This window comes from Cyprinus carpio, chromosome A11, assembly GCF_018340385.1.
Source record: "Cyprinus carpio isolate SPL01 chromosome A11, ASM1834038v1, whole genome shotgun sequence".
In the NCBI taxonomy this organism is placed as follows: Eukaryota; Metazoa; Chordata; class Actinopteri; order Cypriniformes; family Cyprinidae; genus Cyprinus; species Cyprinus carpio.
In genome coordinates this window covers 21,146,364-21,166,080 of record NC_056582.1, presented here as the reverse complement: position 1 = coordinate 21,166,080, position 19,717 = coordinate 21,146,364, and the positions used below count along the sequence as shown (strand labels likewise).

Genomic DNA, 19,717 nt, shown 5'->3' with positions numbered 1-19,717 from the left:
GCGCTGGCTAACTGGCTCAAGGACTCATCTCTGTGCCAATCACAACAGGTTTGGCCAGCTGACCAATCAGAGCAGAGTAGGCTTGAGGAAGGGAGGGGCTTGCTCCGAACTTGCTTGAAACAAATCATTTCCTAATCATTGGCAAATGATTCTAATATTAAATGTATATTCTGAGAAAATTACAATGTTTTCTGACCTTAGATGCATTTAAACCTGATGTAGGGGACTCCAATACAATATTGGGACACTTTAAAATACCATATGACCTGCTCTTTAATTGATCCGTTTCTTGTTTTAGTTAGGCCTAAATAATGGTAGCGAAATTATACAGTGCCTCACGTTGTACTAAAATAAAGGAAAGAATTCATAAATTACACAACAATTTCTTAATTATTGAACAGATATCTTTTACCCCTGTAGTTCTTATGTAAAATAAAGTACAGGTAACGAATAGCAAAGTATGTGCGTGACAAAAATGCATGCTGTTTTATTAAATGAATTTTAATATATAAATTAAAATGTATTTGTGACAGGTATTAAGTAATGGAAGAATATTGACATTTAGAATCCATGTATGTAGCCTAGCCTGAAATAGGCTACCGCTTTTAATACTCCGATGAAAGGAAACCACCATTTCTTTAAGGTAATATAACACATGATTTATATTATATAAATAATGCTGCACACCTGTTAAATGTTTCACATCTGAAATAAAGTGTAATACTTAGCTAAGCTTAAATATAAGCAAAGGCTCATAGACTTGCCATTTATCCTGCTTAAATTTGCACTAAATGAGAAATGCACATAACTTCTTAATTACTAAATTTGCATCTGTGAATATGAAATATTTTATCTAGGCCTACAGTGTTCTTCTTTCATTTTCTTCCAACTGCAGCCATCAAATGTAACACCGGCGAGTCAAAGCTGACAGCTATTTGTGAAAATGCACTTTGAAGAGTTGGCTTGATGACTTGTGGTTAAAGCGCCACTCAGCAGTCAAATGTTGCAAATGCATTTCACAGACGCAGCGGCGGCTGGCGCCCAGGGCAGTAGAAAGCATGCTCTGGTTGGCCACATACTGTACTACTCTTCAACTTAAATTGTTTATGTTTTCTTAGCTTTTGCAAAGAACACACCAGTGACATCATCCACTCCCACTTTCATGTCTGGAGGCAGGTGGTAAATACACAACTGCAACAGCTCATATCCACTGGCCTTCAGGCTAGCACAGACCTGAGACTCATCCAGAGGGACCACAGGTATGTACAGCCCTGGTGCCCCCATGTAGAAGCTCTCTCCCAGGGCACCAATAAGCAGGAGGTAACCACCTTTTTTAAGCAGGCTGGAGATGTTGTCTAATGCATGGTTGAAGGAAAGCAAGTCATGGCTTACACTCTCCAGGCAGAAAGATGAAACCAGACAGTCTGCTCCAGAAGGGTGCAAGAACTCTGGTGATAATGGAAAGGACTGGTGTACATCAACTGGCACCACATCAGACACAACTGAGCGAAGACGTGTTGCCTTTTCTGCCCAAGCCGATGAACTAGAGAAAATTAAAAGGTTCAGGACATTGGATTAGATTATTAGATATTAAGTGCAAATTTTACATCTGGACTGTTTATATTTATTTTTGTCAACATGAAATGGCATTTGCAAAATAAATATGTAAAGAGTGAAATAGGTTGCAAATCTGAGTGAAAGAAAATAGTAAATACATACATAAAAGACTTAAAGTAAAATAAGACCAGGAACACAAATGGGACATGATTTCATGTGCAACTGTGAGAGAATTATGTAATATCATAAAGACAATGGCATGTTTTCAAAATACTTTGTTATTTGACCTTACTGCCTTAACTTAAAGGGGTCCTATTATGCTTTTTCACTTTTTGAATTTTAGTCAATGTGTAGTGTATATGTTTGGGCATAAAAAAAAGATCTTCAAATTTACAAATCTCCACTCCAAAGTGAGTTATTTCGTTTTTTTAAAAAAAATCCCTTTTCAAGAATTACAACGAACGGCTTGTTTGGACTACAGCGTTGTTTTCTGGGTTTTGTGATATCAAAAAGCGGCCCATTAGAATATCATTAAAATAATTATCGCCTACGGAAATTCTAATTGTTGGGGGTGGGGAGGAGCGAGGTTGTGGTTAGAACACTTGGTTGAGTGCATCAGACAAGACATTGACCAAGAAGAAGAGCTTCATGTTTTGTAATACGTAAAGTAATTCATAAATAACTATTAAAATTGACAGCAATGCATATTTACAGTACCTTTTGAATTTCTGATTTTGAAAAAAAATAAACATAATACATATTAACGTTGCACTTATCTGTACGTAAATGCAGTTATTTGTCAGCAGGTGGGGTGTGTGCCTGAAGCATGAATCCGTATTCAGAAAGGCACGGAAAACAAATAACATTTGCTAATGGTTGCCTGTTACATTACAGTACATACAATTTGACTTACCACATAAACAGAGTAAATAGGAGAGATGAATGAGGACAATAGCAAATGATTTGTAGATTCTGAGCACCACTGACAAAACATCTAATCTTGTACAATGTGTGGTAAGTACTGCTGCTCCATATAAGCAGAGTACATTCGATCGCGAATCTCGAAAGTGAAAGTGAAACTAAAAAGTGATCGTACACTCAAAAGCAGTTTCAATGCCAGGCATAATATCAACTCCCAGATGCTCGCAATTTATATAGGTGTAACCCGCCTTGTCTGTCTGCATTGTGTTCGGGGTTGTTCTCAAGTAGACACAGGGGCACTGGCTGTCACAATGTAGTTTATTATCTGCGGTCATAAACAATATGGCAATGAGTGTTGCGTGACATCAGATTAGCATTATAGTCAAATCCAGCATTGCTCTGACTGTATTTACATTAATCACATTTAACCTCTTTTCATAAAGAAAAACTACATACATTTGTAATCAAAAAAATACAAAGAAAAATATCACAGATATTCCCAATAGAAAAACACATTGTAAATTCCCCTTTGTCATTCATTATTTCCATTAGATAAACCACACATATATTCATTCATTCATCTAGAACAAATATGCACAAACACACAAAAAAAACATACCTGGGGTCATAAACAATATGGCAATGAGTGTTGCGTGACATCAGATTAGCATCAAAATCAAAAAATAGCATCGCGTCAATACAATGTTAATGGCCTGCCGAACAGCTAGCTCACCACGTGCTGCAGCAGCTACCGAACTGCATTTAACATATAAAAGACACAATATCGCGGCTCGTAGTTCATTAAGACTACTGCAAGATTCACTCATCATCATAGACACTCTTACACAGTGATAAATCAACAAATAAGTGATAATAGCAACTTATATATCCTTTTTATTATCGGAGAGACCTGACGTTAACTCACCTCAGTCAAATCCAGCATTGCTCTGACTGAGGTCAACCTTGCGCGGCGCAAGTTCCCGGTCTGATGACGTCACACGCACGCACTGCACTAACCCGACGCGCAGGCAGAATGAAGCCAAAACGAAACTCCCAGTAATACAAAAAGAAATATTTTTCCCCCCTGAATTCCACCAAAATAATGACAAAAATGCATTAATGTAAACACACTCGTACCCGGACCAAATAACAATGAAATCTAATCCCAAAGTTCAGTAAAAACCATCCGTAAAACAGATCAAGAGAAAAAAAGAAGGTTGATCAGGCCCTCATCCTCTCAGGAACATAAAGGTGCAGCCTACACCCCTAAACATCTGGTCCCCTGGCTTGAAAAACCCCACAGTACGGTTTCACATTTAAGGAAGGAAAAAAAACAAAAACCCCGTTTGAAAAGAGAAAAACTTAACGGTGTGCACTCTAAATCAAACTTTCTGAGGCAAAGAGAGGCCCCATATAACAGGTCTCTGAACCATACTCTCAATAAGCCTATTGACAGACCTAACCACCCTCCCAGTTCTAGTTACGACCCTGCCTTGAATTCTGTTATCAACTACAGCAGTCTGAGTCGCAGTAGAGTCAGCAGGTGAGCAGGCTTGAGTGGGGGTTGAGTCAGTCGGAGTCGTATCAACGTCAGTAGGTGCATTTGACTGAACAAGGTCTGGGTCAGACAGAGTCGCTTCAGGTGAACCGGCCATGTCTTCATGAGCGTGAGACTCATCCTCAAATTCAGGAATAGAAACTTCTTCGTCTGCTGAAGCCTCAGCAGCTCGATCTGGGTCTAACAGAACCCATGAGGACGTCCGTGCCAAGGAAGACTCTCGCTCCAGATTGCTCAGGCTATCCACATCTCCGCAGACACTTGTGCCTTCAACTTCTGTTGAGCTGACAAAAGACTGATTCTCCAGGGTGTCTTGGATAGTAAGGAAGCTCAAGTCAAGCAAAAGTTTCCTGTGCACAACCTTGCTCTGGCCAGAGGCATCACTGATCTTGTAGATGTGAGTCTTGGGGTTCCGCTCCACTACCGTATACATTGCAGGTTCCCACTTGTCGGCCAACTTCTTTTTTCCTTTCTCTCCCTTGTTCGCGAGCAGCACTTGGGCTCCAACATGTAAGGAAACCCCTCTGACCTTTTTATTGTACTGACGAGCCCGCTGTTCCTGCTCTTTAGTGGCATGCTGCTGGGCGATGTTGGCTGCCTCAGACAGGTAAGATAGCAGGGTCCTCGAGTAGCTGCTGAAGTCAGTCACAGTGAGGTCATGCAGAACAGACTGAAAGACAACATCAACTGGGAGCCTCGGAACGCGGCCAAACATTAAGTGGAAGGGTGCATAGCCGGTCGTTTCGTGAGCAGTCGCATTGTATGCAAATGTCAGCGTCTGGATCTGCTGTGGCCATTCTTGCTTGGCTCTCAGAGGAAGACTCCGTATCATGTTGCCCAGTGTGCGGTTAAAGCGCTCTGTGCCCCCGTTGCCCATTGGGTGATATGCCGTTGTATGAGACTTTGCCACCCCCGACAGCTGCAGCAACTCAGACACCAGCTCACTCTCAAAACTAGGGCCCTGGTCAGAGTGGATGCGCTCAGGGAACCCGTAGACACAAAAGACACAATCCCATAACTTTCTGGCCACTAGCTTGGCTGTCTGGTTCCTGCAAAGAAAGGCAAAAGCCATTTTCGTAAAGTGGTCAGTCGCCACCAGCACATAAACAGAGTTCTTGTTCTTATCCTCTGCTGACCAAAAATCAATGCAGACCAGTTCCATGGCAGCGGAAGTTTTAATACTTTCCAAGGGGGCTCGTGCTGAGGGCTCCAGGGATTTTGCAAGTACACACCTCTCACAGCATCGCACATACTCTCTCGTATCTCTCTCCATATTGGGCCAGAAGAAGCGCTGTCTCGCTAGATGGAGCGTCCTCGCCTGTCCTTGATGCCCTGCTAAGTCATGAACTCCCTTCAAGGCATCACCCCTCAAACTGGCTGGCAGTAGCAACTGGAATCTTTTCATCCTACTCACAGTATCCCTCGTTTCTCGGTACAAGACACCATTCCGAATGACTAGCCTCTCCCAGTGTTTCAGTAATGCCAACGAACTGGGGCCCATACTGTGCCTTTCTCGTCTGGATGGCCGACGTCTGCGGACCACAAACGGGAGAACCGAAGATATAGTGGGATCCTGAAGCTGCTTATCTTCCAATTCGCGCAGAGTGAGTGAGGGCAGGGTACACTGCCCTGCAGGTTGCAGCTGTTGGACATGTTGGCCAAGACAAAGCCAAGCCCTGTTCTCCACACCACTCCTCCAGAAACTGTGAGAGGCTAGAGCAGCTTTGACTTCAGCTGCACTGTAGGAGCCTGCGGTGTCATGTGGCGGCTCGTGCTGTTGAACCGCTTGGTGGTGTTGGACGCCCAGTCTGAATGTCTGTTGCACCTCCTCAGCCTCCGCACCTTCAGCCTCCTGCACTAGGCTACCATATGGCTCTTGGATCAGACGCCTGCTAACTGAAGTGGTAAAGGGATCTTGACTGAGTGCGTCTGCTACAACATTTTTTGGGCCTGGGATGTATTTCAGGTCGAAGTTGTATGAAGACAGTTTGGCTACCCATCTCTGTTCGTATGCATCGAGCTTGGGCTTGGTCATGATGTGGGTCAGCGGGTTGTTGTCTGTCCACACGGTAAAGTCATGTCCCTTCAGCCAGTGACTGAACTTCTCAGAGACGCTCAATTTCAGTGCCATAAACTCAAGACGATGAACGGGATATCTTTGCTGTGACTTGCTGAGGGTCTTACTGGCAAAAGCAATGGGGCGAGCCTTGTCCTCCCCTACTGGCAATTGTGACAACACAGCCCCAAGCCCGTCCAGGGATGCATCAACGGACAGGATGAATGGTCTGGAGAAATCATGATGGGCCAATACAGCACAGTTGAGCAGATCTGTCTTGAGCTTCTGGAAAGCTTTCTCGCATTCAGGAGTCCAATCTGCCGCAGTCAGTTTCCTGTACATACCCGCACCTCCTCCACTCCTACCAGTCTGGCCTCTCCTCTTCTGGCCTGCTGTCAGGGCAAACAGGGGCTTGGCAATGGCTGAGCAGCCAGGGATGAAAGACTGGTAGAAGAACACCATGCCAAGAAATGACTTCAGCCTCTTTACAGATGGAGTACGACCATCCTCCTCCATCAGAGCCTCCTTTGGCATCTTGCAGATGACATCAACCTTGGTGGGATCCACTGCAACCGCAACCCCACTTTGGTCGATGACGTGACCAAGGAACCTCACTGACCACATCAGAAGATGGCATTTCTTGGGGCTCAGCTTAAGGTTGTTGTCTCTGAGCTTGCTGAAGACCACTTGGAGCCTGTTTAGTGCTTCCTCTTCAGTGGGCGCAAAGACAAGTAGGTCGTCTAAGTTGCAGAGCATCCTGTTGTACTCGTACAAACCAACAGGTGTACAAAGCCCCTGTGGTGAACGTACAAACCAACAGGTGTCGTGAAGGCTGTATACTTCTTGTGGTCTTCACACATCGGAACATTATAGAAGCCTGAGGTCAGATCCATTGTACTGAAAACAGCATTACCTCCCAGTGCTGCTAGACAGTCGGCTTGATGAGGCAGTGGGTGAGCATCCTTTAAAGTCCGTGCATTCAGCCACCTGAAGTCTGTGCAGATTCTGAGCCCACCATCTTTCTTCCACACCATGACGAGAGGGGATGCATACTCACTGACGGACTTGCGGATGATCCCCCTCTCCTCCATGTCTGAGAGCGCGCGTCGTAGCTGTTGGTAATGTGCAGGAGGGACTCTCCTATATGGCATACGAAATGGGCGATCATCTGTCAGGCGAATGTTGTGCACAAACTCTCTCGCCTCGCCACAATCAAGTGAGTGTCTGGAGAAGATGTCGTCATACTCTCCAACCAGTTCGACAAGACGTTTCTTCGCCCAAAAGCTAGCCTGGCATGAGTCAATGTCCAAATCGCTCAACCCCAGGTTGGACAGGCGTTCTTTGAGGTCAGCATCCGTGGCAGCTGAAACTATAACACTCTCTGGCTCCAAGCCCTCTATCTCACACAGACCTTGCTGAATGTTGAAGTCCTCCACAGCAAGACACGGGAACACATCAGCGATGATGGCATTACGTCTCAATGTGATTGGCTTCGGCGAAAGGTTCATCATCTTCAAGGGCACCCACCTGTCAGCCCACATCGCAGTGATGACACGACCCACAAGGACATCCCGTGGACTTGACCTGGAACCACATGGCTCCACAATGACTGTGCTGCCTGGAGACATCGGCACCTTGCTGGATTGCCTACCCCACACCAGGTGTTCGTGCTGCGGTTCCAGTGTGACAGCATGAGGCAGCTTCAAAGGGCCGATCTTGTCTGGGACATCCTCACTCTTCCATCTTGTGGAGCAGGACAGCATGTCAAGGAACTGGTCACAGTCTGACTGTACTTTCTTGCCTCCAGCTGATATGAGTCTCCAGTAGTTTTCATCGCTCTTCATGGTACGTGCGAGGTGCTTGAGGACGTTTAAACCAATGATGAGCTCATCACGCTGGCCCGGCACAAGCAGAACAGGAACAGCGCACTTCACTCCATACACAGACAGCGTCAAGTCATAAACACCTTTGGGACGTGTCTGCTTTCCCCCACAAACGACAAGCACAATTCTTTCGGCTGATTCAGGCTCTTCAAGAAGGACTCCCACCGCCTTGAGTAATGCTTCAGCCCCCTCACTCATCGTACAAGCCATGGATCCTGAGTCAATCATGCCCTTCAGCTCCACCTTGTCATTAACCACAACCTGGACGTAGAATAATTCACTGAAAGCTGGCACCTCTGCAGACCCTTGAACCACGACCTGAAGACCTTCTGGTACGGCTGAACAGGCATTAACGTAAAGTAGCTCCAAGTCCTCGTCTCCAATGAGGGTTTCGTGTTGATCCCCCACACTGCCCCTCTTCAAGTGTGGGCTCTCTAGTTTCCCGCCGGCAGGCCCTCGACTGGCATCAGCCTGGCCCACCCGCTTCCGTCCATACTTGTCACAGTCCTTCTTCCAGTGACCAGGAGCAAAACACGCGAGACACAGGTTTTCTCTCCTGCAATGTGCGAGCGTGGAATGTCTGACATCATCACAGACTCTACAACTCCTCCTCTGAAAGGGCATTGGAGCATATGATGGCTCATGTGCAGGGGCTTGGACATTCTGACGCACCACCAAGTGATCTAGAAGACTGATCAGTGCATTCATGCTATTCACACCAACAGCTGCGGCAGTGGCTGTGGTGGCGTGACTGGACTGGGGAGCTTGAAAGAATGCTGGTGACTGTGCATGTTGTGGAACAGACTGTGCATGGGATGGTTGAGGCAAGTGAACAGCTGGGGAATTGGGCACAAACTGTTCTGCTAAAGGTGAAAGCTGTGATGTTGGCATCTGAACTGATGCGTTAGCAAACATAGTGGCTTGAGGTGGAACGAGCCCCTGGGAAAAAGGCAGCTGAAACTGGGGCTCTGCTGGTGCTGGTTGAGACAGCTCTGGCTCTCGTGACATGGCTGACTGGGTGTGAGTGACTATGTGTCTCTTTGGGGTATGAGAACTGGTCAGCGTGCGCATCCTGAGTTCCCTCTGGTAGGCGTCAATGCGTTCCTGGACCTCGCTCGTGGTCCATTCCTCGGCCGCCTTGAAGCTGAGTCTGTTAGAGAGTATGGGGTCTGGGCAAAACTTGATAAACATCATGCATACCTCTCGTCCCGGATCTTCAACACTTCGTCTCTGTCTCTTTAAGCACTCGTCAGCGATATCAATGGCATTATTCAACCTGATCCAGTAGTCCATCACCCCTTTGTCTCACAGTGGCCTGATGTTGTAAAAGTCAGCCATTGGCATGGATGAGTAGATCAACTCACTAAAGTGTTGTTTCAGTATGTCAAAGACAAAGTCGGGAGTCGCGTCAGTGGAGTTATGTCGTAGGGTAACCCGTACTACATCTCTAGCCTTCCCCCTTAGCTTAGCTAGTATCTCCTGTAGCTGCTGGTGTACTGGAACATTACTCTTACGAAAATATGCCCCTACCATTTCCACCCACTCCCGGACAGAACACTTATCACTGCTATCACCCCTATAAATAGGAGGCTCCTTAGCATCAGATTGCATTACTAGCCTAACACCGGACAAATTAAACTCTGTCGGTTGCTGTTCAGGCTGTGAACCCCCCTTTTTTTCAGAGGTGTCGTGTGCTGTTACATCCCTATTACGTTGCAGCTGGTCTGCAATAGACTGGCCAATTTGGCTGGCTAACTCTGTAATAAGGGCTCTTACATCATCACTAGGGGCTGATTGGGTACGCCGCTCACTTGGGGAAAGACAGGGGGAAAACTGGACACGACTGGAACACACCCTGGGCATTCTCAACCCTCCCACATCAGGTGACTGAACCTCGTCCTTGAATAACCTCCCCCTCCCAAACCCCACAGTAGCATACACATCCCGATCAGAAACACCCATACCCACTGGTGTATTTACTGAGTCCATTGTGCAACACTTGGGTGAAACAATGCAGTCCCCACGGTGATCGAAGTGGCGTCGATACTCGAAGAATCCAGAAGGTCACGGCACCAATGTAACCTGCCTTGTCTGTCTGCGTTGTGTTCGGGGTTGTTTTCAAGTAGACACATAGGCACTGGCTGTCACAATGTAGTTTATTATCTGCGGTCATAAACAATAAGGCAATGAGTGTTGCGTGACATCAGATTAGCATCTCAGTCAAATCCAGCATTGCTCTGACTGTATTTACATTAACCCTCTGGAGTCGATTAACGCGTATACGCGTTTTGGGGTATTTTCTCCTGATAACCCCGAAAAGAACTTAAATTACACTTTCAGTTTTTATCGTACAGATAAGAGCAATACATCAATCGAATCTGTAAAGGGTCTACTTTTTTTTGTATACAGACATAATAACAACAAAACTTTGTGCACTTATAAAATAAAGATAACAAACAAGGAGTGCTGTCTGCAGCCTTTGTCTGCACTGATCTTCAGTTACAAATGCGTCATTAAAATGAACTGTAACTCAGTGAATACTCAACGAAGAGACATGAGAGAGATGTCTATAGAAAGCCTGGCATGTCTAGTTTTAAACTAAACAAGTGCTGCTGAAAACAAATATTCTGTGATAAAGTAATCCATATGAAAAGAATGAGGTTTTTGTTTTTTTTTTTTGCATTAGTTGTCTTCTAATGCGACCACGCCCCCGCGCCGAGCGCGCTTTTGAGATTCAAATGTTTCACTGAAGCGCGCGGCTTTTGAATACGCCCACACAACAGAAGACAACGCTGCGAGACTGTTCTTGAAGTTTTTTTTTATTTTACTGTTTGCTTCGCGATGAGAGGAATAAGACATAATTCACCCCAAAAAGATGTGATGTGGTTGAGGATTTGAGATTTGGATTTCCTCAGAAAAAAAGAATGAAACACTTTATCCAGCAGAGATCATAAACATGAGTAAGTCTCTTTTTATTTATTTATATACTTGTACTAGTTTTCACATAACGTGTAAACATTTTACTAGTTAGTCTTTTTCCAAAGACTTTTTCCAAAACTATAATTCCTGACTAAATGTATAATCAAGTGAAATATTATGAAGTTTCAAATAACAATATACACTAATATACCATTCAAAAGCTTGATGTAAATAATATAAATGTAACAATAAATGTAACTGTAACAAATGTAACAATCATTGCTGTTCTTTCAATTTATCCCCCCTAAAAAACCTAAAAAAAATATTCTCAGCTCTTTTCAACATTAATAATAATAATAATAATAATGATAATAATGATAATAATAACAATAAATGTTTTTTGTAGAAAATAAGATTGTTAAAAGGATTTCTGAAGGATTGTGTGACTGGAGTAATGATGCAAAAAATTCAGTTTGAAAGTCAGCTTTGATTGATCCTAATAAACTGTTTAACTGGACTCACAAGGGAATATTAAATTATGTTGTGGGATAATTAAATATATTCTAAATAAACTACAAACATAAAATTATATACATTTATTTTGTCCTCACATTCTTTCTTGTAACTCATCCCTCTCAGTGACACAGCTGACTGAATGGCTCATTATGCAGCTCATTATGCAGGCCTTTGTCTTCTCAGGTGTGAATTCATGATAGTTGACGCCTACTAGCATATGAATTTTACCAACAAAAAGTGTCTTAGAAAATTTAAATCAATATATTGTTTTCTGTACGTGAGTAAACAAGATGATTTTCACATCATTTAGAAAAAAAAAAATTCTAGGCTACAAGCTCCAGTTCTCAAAATTCCTGGGAACCAATTTTCTGTATGTGTTTTATTGCCTTATTCAAGTGATTTAACATTTTTAGTTTTTCACTAACCACGCATAACATTTTTTTTCTCAAAAACACAATCATGTACATACATGCTGCTCACATATTATTATAGCCTAGTTTGTGCTGATTACAGTGAGATTAGACTTTAGCCATTTAGATATTTATAAGAAACTGAAAAAAGCACAAATGTCAGGGCATGACAAAACTTCTCCAGGCCCCAAAAATACCCTTAGACTCCAGAGGGTTAATCACATTTAACCTCTTTTCATAAAGAAAAAACTACATACATTTGTAATCAAAACAAATACAAAGAAAAATATCACAGATATTCCCAATAGAAAAACACATTGTAAATTCCCCTTAGTCATTCATTAACCCTCTAAGCGCCAAAGTCGCAAAATTGCGACAAGACGTCATACTTAATAAAACAGGCTGTAGATCCTAATATGGTGTAATATCTCATTTGTATTCCCTACCACTAGATGGCAGACATGTAGTACTTTGATTGTAGACCAACATTACGTCATGTTCCTATTCAAAGTGTTCGAGCAAATAGCAGAGCAAGTGAGCTCTCGTGTCATTGACGCGGAAACAGTTCAGTTCAGAGCGTCTGAGTAAATCGTGAGATTTATGAGAGAAAATCGCCCAAATGGCCAATAAAAGGTTGTACCGTGAGGATGTGTTGCAAAATGTTATTCGCCGATTCAGACTCTGAAGGGGAATATTTTCCTTTTGGAAATGACGATCGGTCGTCTAATGATAGCGCTTCTCCCGGTACATCTTTGCAGCGTAATGGTGCCGCCATGCAAGGCGCGAGTGTTCACGAAGCACAAACAAATGATAATTTCGACCCTTTGCCCAACGGGGATGGTGGTGGCAGGGGTGAACGTGGTCGTAGTGTCCATAGGAGAGCTGTTGCTAGAGGTAGAGGCAGCAGGGGTAGAAGAAATAGGGTTGGAAGTAGCACTAGTTCTTTGGATCCAGCGCCCCAAAGAGGTGGGAGTGGCCGCGGTAGACGTGGCCGTGCTGTGCGTGTGAGAGCCGGGAGATGTGGTAGAGGCAGCAGGGGTGATCTGGCTCTAAATAGGGCTGGAAATAGCGATGCCAATGGAGGCTGGGTTTTTTTGAGAAATGAAGAAGTGTATCAGGACTGGATCAAACGCTTTGATGAGCCTTTTGGTTATCTAGGAGAGAAAGATTTGACCAGTGCTGCACCCTTAGACTTTCTGTCCCTCTTTCTGACTGATGACTTCTGGAACCTCATTACAAATTAAACCAACAGATATGCTTATCAGTTTCTAAACTCCCAACAGCTGAAACCCAATTCCAGATTTCATAATTGGTATGATGTCTCTGTCTCAGAGATGAAGGCCTTCCTAGCACTGCATTTGTGTATGGGGCTGGTAGAGAAGGCAGAAATTGAGGATTACTGGGCAGAATTTTGGCCAAGTTACACACCTGGGTTTGGCAAAGTAATGTCTAGGAATAGATTTGAGATCATTCTGTCTTTCCTCCATTTCGCAAACAATAGTGATTATGTGGGCAGGGGTCAGCCAGGTCATGACAGGCTGTTCAAGGTGCGTCCAGTAATTGATCTGATAATCCCTCTTTTCTCAGCCGTTTATGGTCCACTCAAGGAGCTTTCTCTGGATGAAATGACCATAGCATTCAAAGGAATGTCCACCTTGAAACAGTACAATCCTAAAAAACCTGACAAATATGGCTACAAAGTGTATGTGTTGAGTGAGGCCAGCTCAGGTTATGTTTTGCAGTGGTCCATGTACACTGGCCACAATGTTGATGCTGATGCTGATGCTGATTTAGGTGCCACCCATCTAATAGTTCGTCAGCTGATGGCCCAATACACAGGGAAAGGGCATGAGGTGTACATGGATAGTTACTACACATCACCAGCCATAGCAAACGAGCTGGCAAATAATGACACTGGTATGTGTGGGACAGTGAACTGCAAAAGGCGTGGTATGCCTAGGTGCCTGAGACAATCTGAGTTGCCTTTGAGCAAAGGAGATGACCCAGTGTTCATGAGACATGGCAAACTCTTAGTTTGTGCATGGCATGACACAAAGCGTCTCACTATGCTCTCGTCGATTCAAGGAAACTCATGTGTTCAGAAACGTATCAGGTCAAAGCAAAGCGACACTGGTTTTCGTGAGATAAACAGACCTGTGTGCGTTGACAGGTACAACACCTTCATGGGAGGTGTGTTCAGAGATGTTTAGGGTATGAGAAATTAGATATTTGTTTTCGTTTGTAGGAAATGGTACAATCGCATCTTCAATGCGATTCTGAGCTTCAGTGTGGTGAACTCCCATATAATCTATTCCAAGTGTGCTCCTGGTCCGCCCAAGCAACTGAAGGCCTTCGTCCAGGACATTATTACTGCTTTGCTTGAGGGCTATTCCAAGAGGGAAAGCAAAAAAACAGGAAGGCCTTCAATGGAGTTGGGGGAAATGCCACAGAGGCTCACTGAGCGCCACTGGCTGTGCATTGCTGATGATCGGCCAGATTGCGTTGTTTGTTCTGATCGTGCACGCTCTAAGGGCCGCCGGCAGACAAAGTACAGGTGCAGTCAGTGTGGGGTAGGTCTGTGCGCTGTGCCTTGCAATGAGAGGTACCATACTCTCAAGAACTATAAACTTTGTCACCTAGATACCTGATTGGGCAGATAGCTGGTCAACTGATCAAAAAAAAAAACACATGCATTTTACTATGGCACAGTAATATAGTAATAATTTACTATAGCTACTATAGTTCTACTGTTGATTTCCTCTTTTCCTGATCATTTAGAATGAGGATAAAAAGACAAAAAAACAAAAAAAACATGCTAATAAGTTCAAATATCCACTCCATATATATTTTTTTCCTGAATATTACCGATGAACTGATCAAAAAGTAGGCTACTGTTCACATGTGTTTTACTACTATATAGTTTTGTAATATAGTAATAATTTAGTACTTTCTCCTTTTGTTATTGTTGGTTTTTCTCTATTCTGATCATTTGGAATGAGGATAAAAAGACAAAAAAAAAAAAAAAACTTTTAAATAAGTTCAAACATCCACTCCATATATATTTTTTCCTGAATATTACTGATGAACTGATCAAAAAGTAGGTTACTGTTCACATGCGTTTTACTACTATTTAGTATAGTAATATAGTAATAATTTAGTACTTTCTCCTGTTTTATTGTTGGTTTCCTCTTTTCTGATCACTTTGAATGAGGATAAAAAAAAACAAAAAAAAAAACAATACATGCATATAAGTTCAAACATCAATTCAATATCTACTATTTCCTGAATATTATGAAATTCAAGATGGTCGCCCCTGATGACGTCATAATATCCAAATTAGATGAGTATATTTACACCCCACATAAACTTTCGGTCATGCCCAACGTTTTTCTTTAAGCCCTTTCAAGCCACAAGCTTTTGAAATCTTGATGTCAAAATCCAGCATTTTTTCAAAAAAACCCTGGCGCCTAAAGGGTTAATTCCATTAGATAAACCACACATATATTCATTCATTCATCTAGAACAAATATGCACAAACACACAAAAAAAACATACCTGCGGTCATAAACAATATGGCAATGAGTGTTGCGTGACATCAGATTAGCATCTAAAAAAAAATAGCATCGCGTCAATACAATGTTAATGGCCTGCCGAACAGCTAGCTCACCACGTGCTGCAGCAGCTACCGAACTGCATTTAATATATAAAAGACACAATATCGCGGCTCATAGTTCATTAAGACTACTGCAAGATTCACTCATCATCATAGACACTCTTACACAGTGATAAATCAACAAATAAGTGATAATAGCAACTTATATATCCGTTTTATTATCGGAGAGACCTGACGTGAACTCACCTCAGTCAAATCCAGCATTGCTCTGACTGAGGTCAACCTTGCGCGGTGCAAGTCCCCGGTCTGATGACGTCACACGCACGCACTGCACTAACCCGAGGGGCAGGCAGAATGAAGCCAAAACGAAACTCCCAGTAATACAAAAAGAAATATTTTTTGGTGGAATTCATAAGTATACAAATAAACCTGCTACATAGGCCTACAGTATAATTACACAATGATAATTTGAGTATTTATTCCCTTTAGGGGTTCGGGTTCCGTATACACATCATTTTCTTTCCGAAAACAGTATTGGGATGCGGCAGATTGCGGACTGGGGATCACAATTCGTTTTTCAGAAGCCTTCATCAAACCCAGAACTAATCAAGCCATTTGTGCAAGGCTGGGGATAAAGGTATTGTAATAATGTAAATTTTGTGAAAAATAATGTGTTTTTTTTAAACACCAAGCATGAGTGCATGTTCTAGTGCACCCCTAAAACAAAATCAAGACTTTGTAAAAGAGTATTATAGGACCCCTTTAATGACATTATATATATATATATATTGTATTTTTAAACACCATATATATATATATATATATATATATATATATATATATATATATTTTTTTTTTTTTTTTTTTTGTTATGGACAATTTACTGTTTACATTTTACTGTCATTGTCACAGAAATCTTGCAACGTTTGCATGTAGATTAAAAAAAAAATGTTTATTTTGAATAGCATCCAATCTTAAAACAAAGTTGTAGCTCTCCTGTGTTGTTAACATGGTGGATTGACCACAGAAAACCCTCATGGGGGCCCAAAATGGCAAAACTTCTGTGGGCCCCGAATGGGCTACACCTCAAGGGGCCCCAGGTGGATTTATTGTTGGTAAGCCCACAGTGGGTTGCCCACAGAAAACCATCATGGGGCCCAAAAGGGCAAAATCGCTGTGGTCCCACATGGGCTCACCCACACTGGTTTAGTGTGGGTTTGCTGTACCCGCACTGTCCCACAGAAAACCTGCAGTAGGCCCGCGCGGGCATGTTTGCTAAAGAGTAGCACTGCTCAGCTGCACACTGCTTTCAGTATGCTGTGCTTGTCTGTTTGGTTTACTGTTTAATGTTTTTTGTTAAATGTTTATCTATGGTTTTAATAAAGTAAAATAATGAATATTTAGAAAGTTTTATTCCTATTCTTGGTTTTGGTTCTAAAGACTATTGGCCTAGCTGAGTTATGTTTAGAGACGCAAACCACAGTCGCACGTGGGAGCTGGAGGATGGATGCAAACAGCGTAAAGCCACCGCTAATATGGCAGTACAGCTGAAAGACTTTGCTGGAGATAAGCTTAAAAATGTCTCGAAAGCTTGATGGTGGAAAATATACATGAAATGATTAGATCGAAATACAAGGAATGAGGAAGGAGAAGCGGTATTCGGAATCACTTCTGATGGACATGTATTCGGCTGCCTTTGCCATCCTTCACCTTCAGTAACATGTGCTCACTGAACAAGATGGACATCATAAGATCTTATACAAGATACTGTAATGAATTCCAAGTGGCATATTTGTTATGCTTTACAGAAAGTTTGTTACAATCTACAATGACTGACTCTCTTTTTGGGGTACCTGGATTCACCTTTCATAAGACTAAACTTAAAAGAGGTAAACAGGAAGAGAAAGTGATGAGGCTGTGGTCAAATGAAACTAGAGAATAATTTGGTTTGAATGGACAGACTGGGAAATCTTTCATGAAGTTTCGCTAGATAAAAGGAAGTTTAAAGATGAAAGATGAAGTGATTAAATTAACTTTTGTATACAGTTATTCCTACTAAAGAGATCATAGTTTATCCAAATAATCATATGTAACCAAATATATTAAGGAAGTTATGAATCAGAGGAAAGCATCTTTTAAAAATAAAACTTTACATTACTTAGGCAGAAAAAAAAAACAAAAAACACTAAAATTCAAACTAAAGGAAGCTAAAGCATCTTATAGACAGCGTTTAGATTGTCAGAGTTTAAGGCCAATAACAATAAGAAGGTGTTGGATATTTTTAAAAGAATGACATGACTAACATCTATAAATTAATCTATCATGACAGATAATGAAATTTGTTTTTGCCAATTAATTAAATACATATTTTATTAGATTTGAAATGACTGAAAATTATGTCAACTATAATGAACTACTTGGCACAGTTGTACTTTCTCCCTCAGAAAGGATTGTTGTTGATGTTACATTTACATTTAGTCATTTAGCAGACCCTTTTATCTAAAGCAACTTACAAATGAGGACAATGGAAGCAATCAAAATCAACTAAAAATCAATGATATGCAAGTGCTATAATAAGGGTCTGTGAATCTCTTGGTCATTTGATTTTCTACTTAAAAAGAAATAAAGAGAAATGAGAAATTGTTTGATTTTCGTTTTTTCGTTTTGTTTAAGAAACCGAAAACAAAAATGTAGATGGATTTTTTGTAGTTTTGTTTATGGGTAAAAATTTTGATTATGTTTTGAATGTTTAGGCGGTGCTAAAACGCCCCTTTCATCCCTTACTGCACCGATATGCGGCAACCGTCAGTTCATTTTCAACAGGAGGGAAGCGGCAGACGAGCCGAGTTAATTAATCCCGCGGATTGTTTGCTAGCTGCGCTTACAAGATAAAAGTGTTTTTTTTTTTTTTTTTTTTTTTGTTACATAATAACATAGTTTCATGGGAAAAACCCACACACACACACACACACACACACATATATATATATATACATATATATATATATATACGTATATATATATATATATGTAGGGAAAATGTAAAATGTTTCTCCCAGCCTTAGGGGGGAGCTGTGTTCTTTGAGTATTTTCACTGAGTGAGCCCTTCTTCACATGGGTGGAGCTGTTGTTTAATTCAGTTCTATTTTCCTTGTGAAAAGGTAAGGATGGTTTTCACTGTTCTCTGTTACATCTATTACATTTCTTTAATTATATTGGCCATCCATGTTATTTGAAGAAATATACTGCTGTTAAAAATGTTAACTAACATATATGTGCAGTTATTTGCGAAGGATTGTTTTGTATTTCTGATATTATTTAATGGGTTGTACCTTCCATGTGGTGGGGAATATTTTTCTGTATATTGTCTTGTGTTTAACGTTTATCTGAGTATTTTGGGTTTTATTTTTTTGTATTTGGGATGCATGTGCCATTTAACATTAATTGTCATATGTGGAAAGTTATTTTTCCAGTCTTTGAGAACCCCCCTGATTTAAGGTTGAATATAATGGCAGCTAAAACTTTGTTTCTTTTATGATTTTGTATGCATTTTTATTTTTTTATATTAGTAACTAACAGTTCTATTTTCCTTGTGAAAAGTGGATGATGCAGATAAAGAGCCCAATAAATAAGCTTCACTGCTGTGACGACAACGATCTTTGTGTCCTCCTCATTCGACCATCACCCAAACACAACGCAGAGACATTTGGGGGAGCACACAGATGAAGAGGGTTACATCTTTATATATATATATATAATATTATAATAAAATACTACAATAATTATTAATAAATAATAAATCTTTACTTAAGTTTTCACCATAATTATTCTACTGTAATTCTTAAATCCAAATTATAGGTTATACTTTAGAATTATGAATTACTCGGAAAAGAGTAAAAAAGTTTCAAGGTATGTATTTAAGAATTGTTAAAACAATTTAAAAAGGTGTTTAAGTTTGTTACAAATTAAAAAAAAAAGAAAACTAGGTAATTGATTATCCATCTATCTATCTATCTAAAATAAACAACACATGAGTCAAAGTTTGTAACATTACAATTTAAAAAGGTGTTAGAGTTTGTTACCAATTAGAAAAGAAAAGAAAACTATGTTACAGAGTTTTATAGTATTTGTATCTTACCTCAAACTAAAACAAAAAAGAAGCGAACGTAAAGCAAACGGTAGTTTTTCAATGTTACAAATCAGGAAAAGTTAGCCTTTTGTCATGACGGTAGAAAAAGTTAAAACAAAAGAAATAACATCCCACAGCAGAGCTTATCCGACGGA

The 19,717-nt window shown here is 41.3% G+C and overlaps 1 protein-coding gene across 1 annotated transcript in view; it reads right to left on the bottom strand.

The window, feature by feature from the left end:
• Nucleotides 1–336: 336 nt before the first annotated feature.
• The window catches only part of LOC109092887 (phenylethanolamine N-methyltransferase), a 57,014-nt gene continuing 37,633 nt past the window's right edge, over nt 337–19,717 (bottom strand). The window contains exon 5 of the mRNA XM_042766977.1: nt 337–1,543. Within this exon, the coding sequence (XP_042622911.1) occupies nt 1,105–1,543 (439 nt within the window). The 3' untranslated portion in view covers nt 337–1,104. The remainder of the gene's footprint in view (nt 1,544–19,717) is intronic.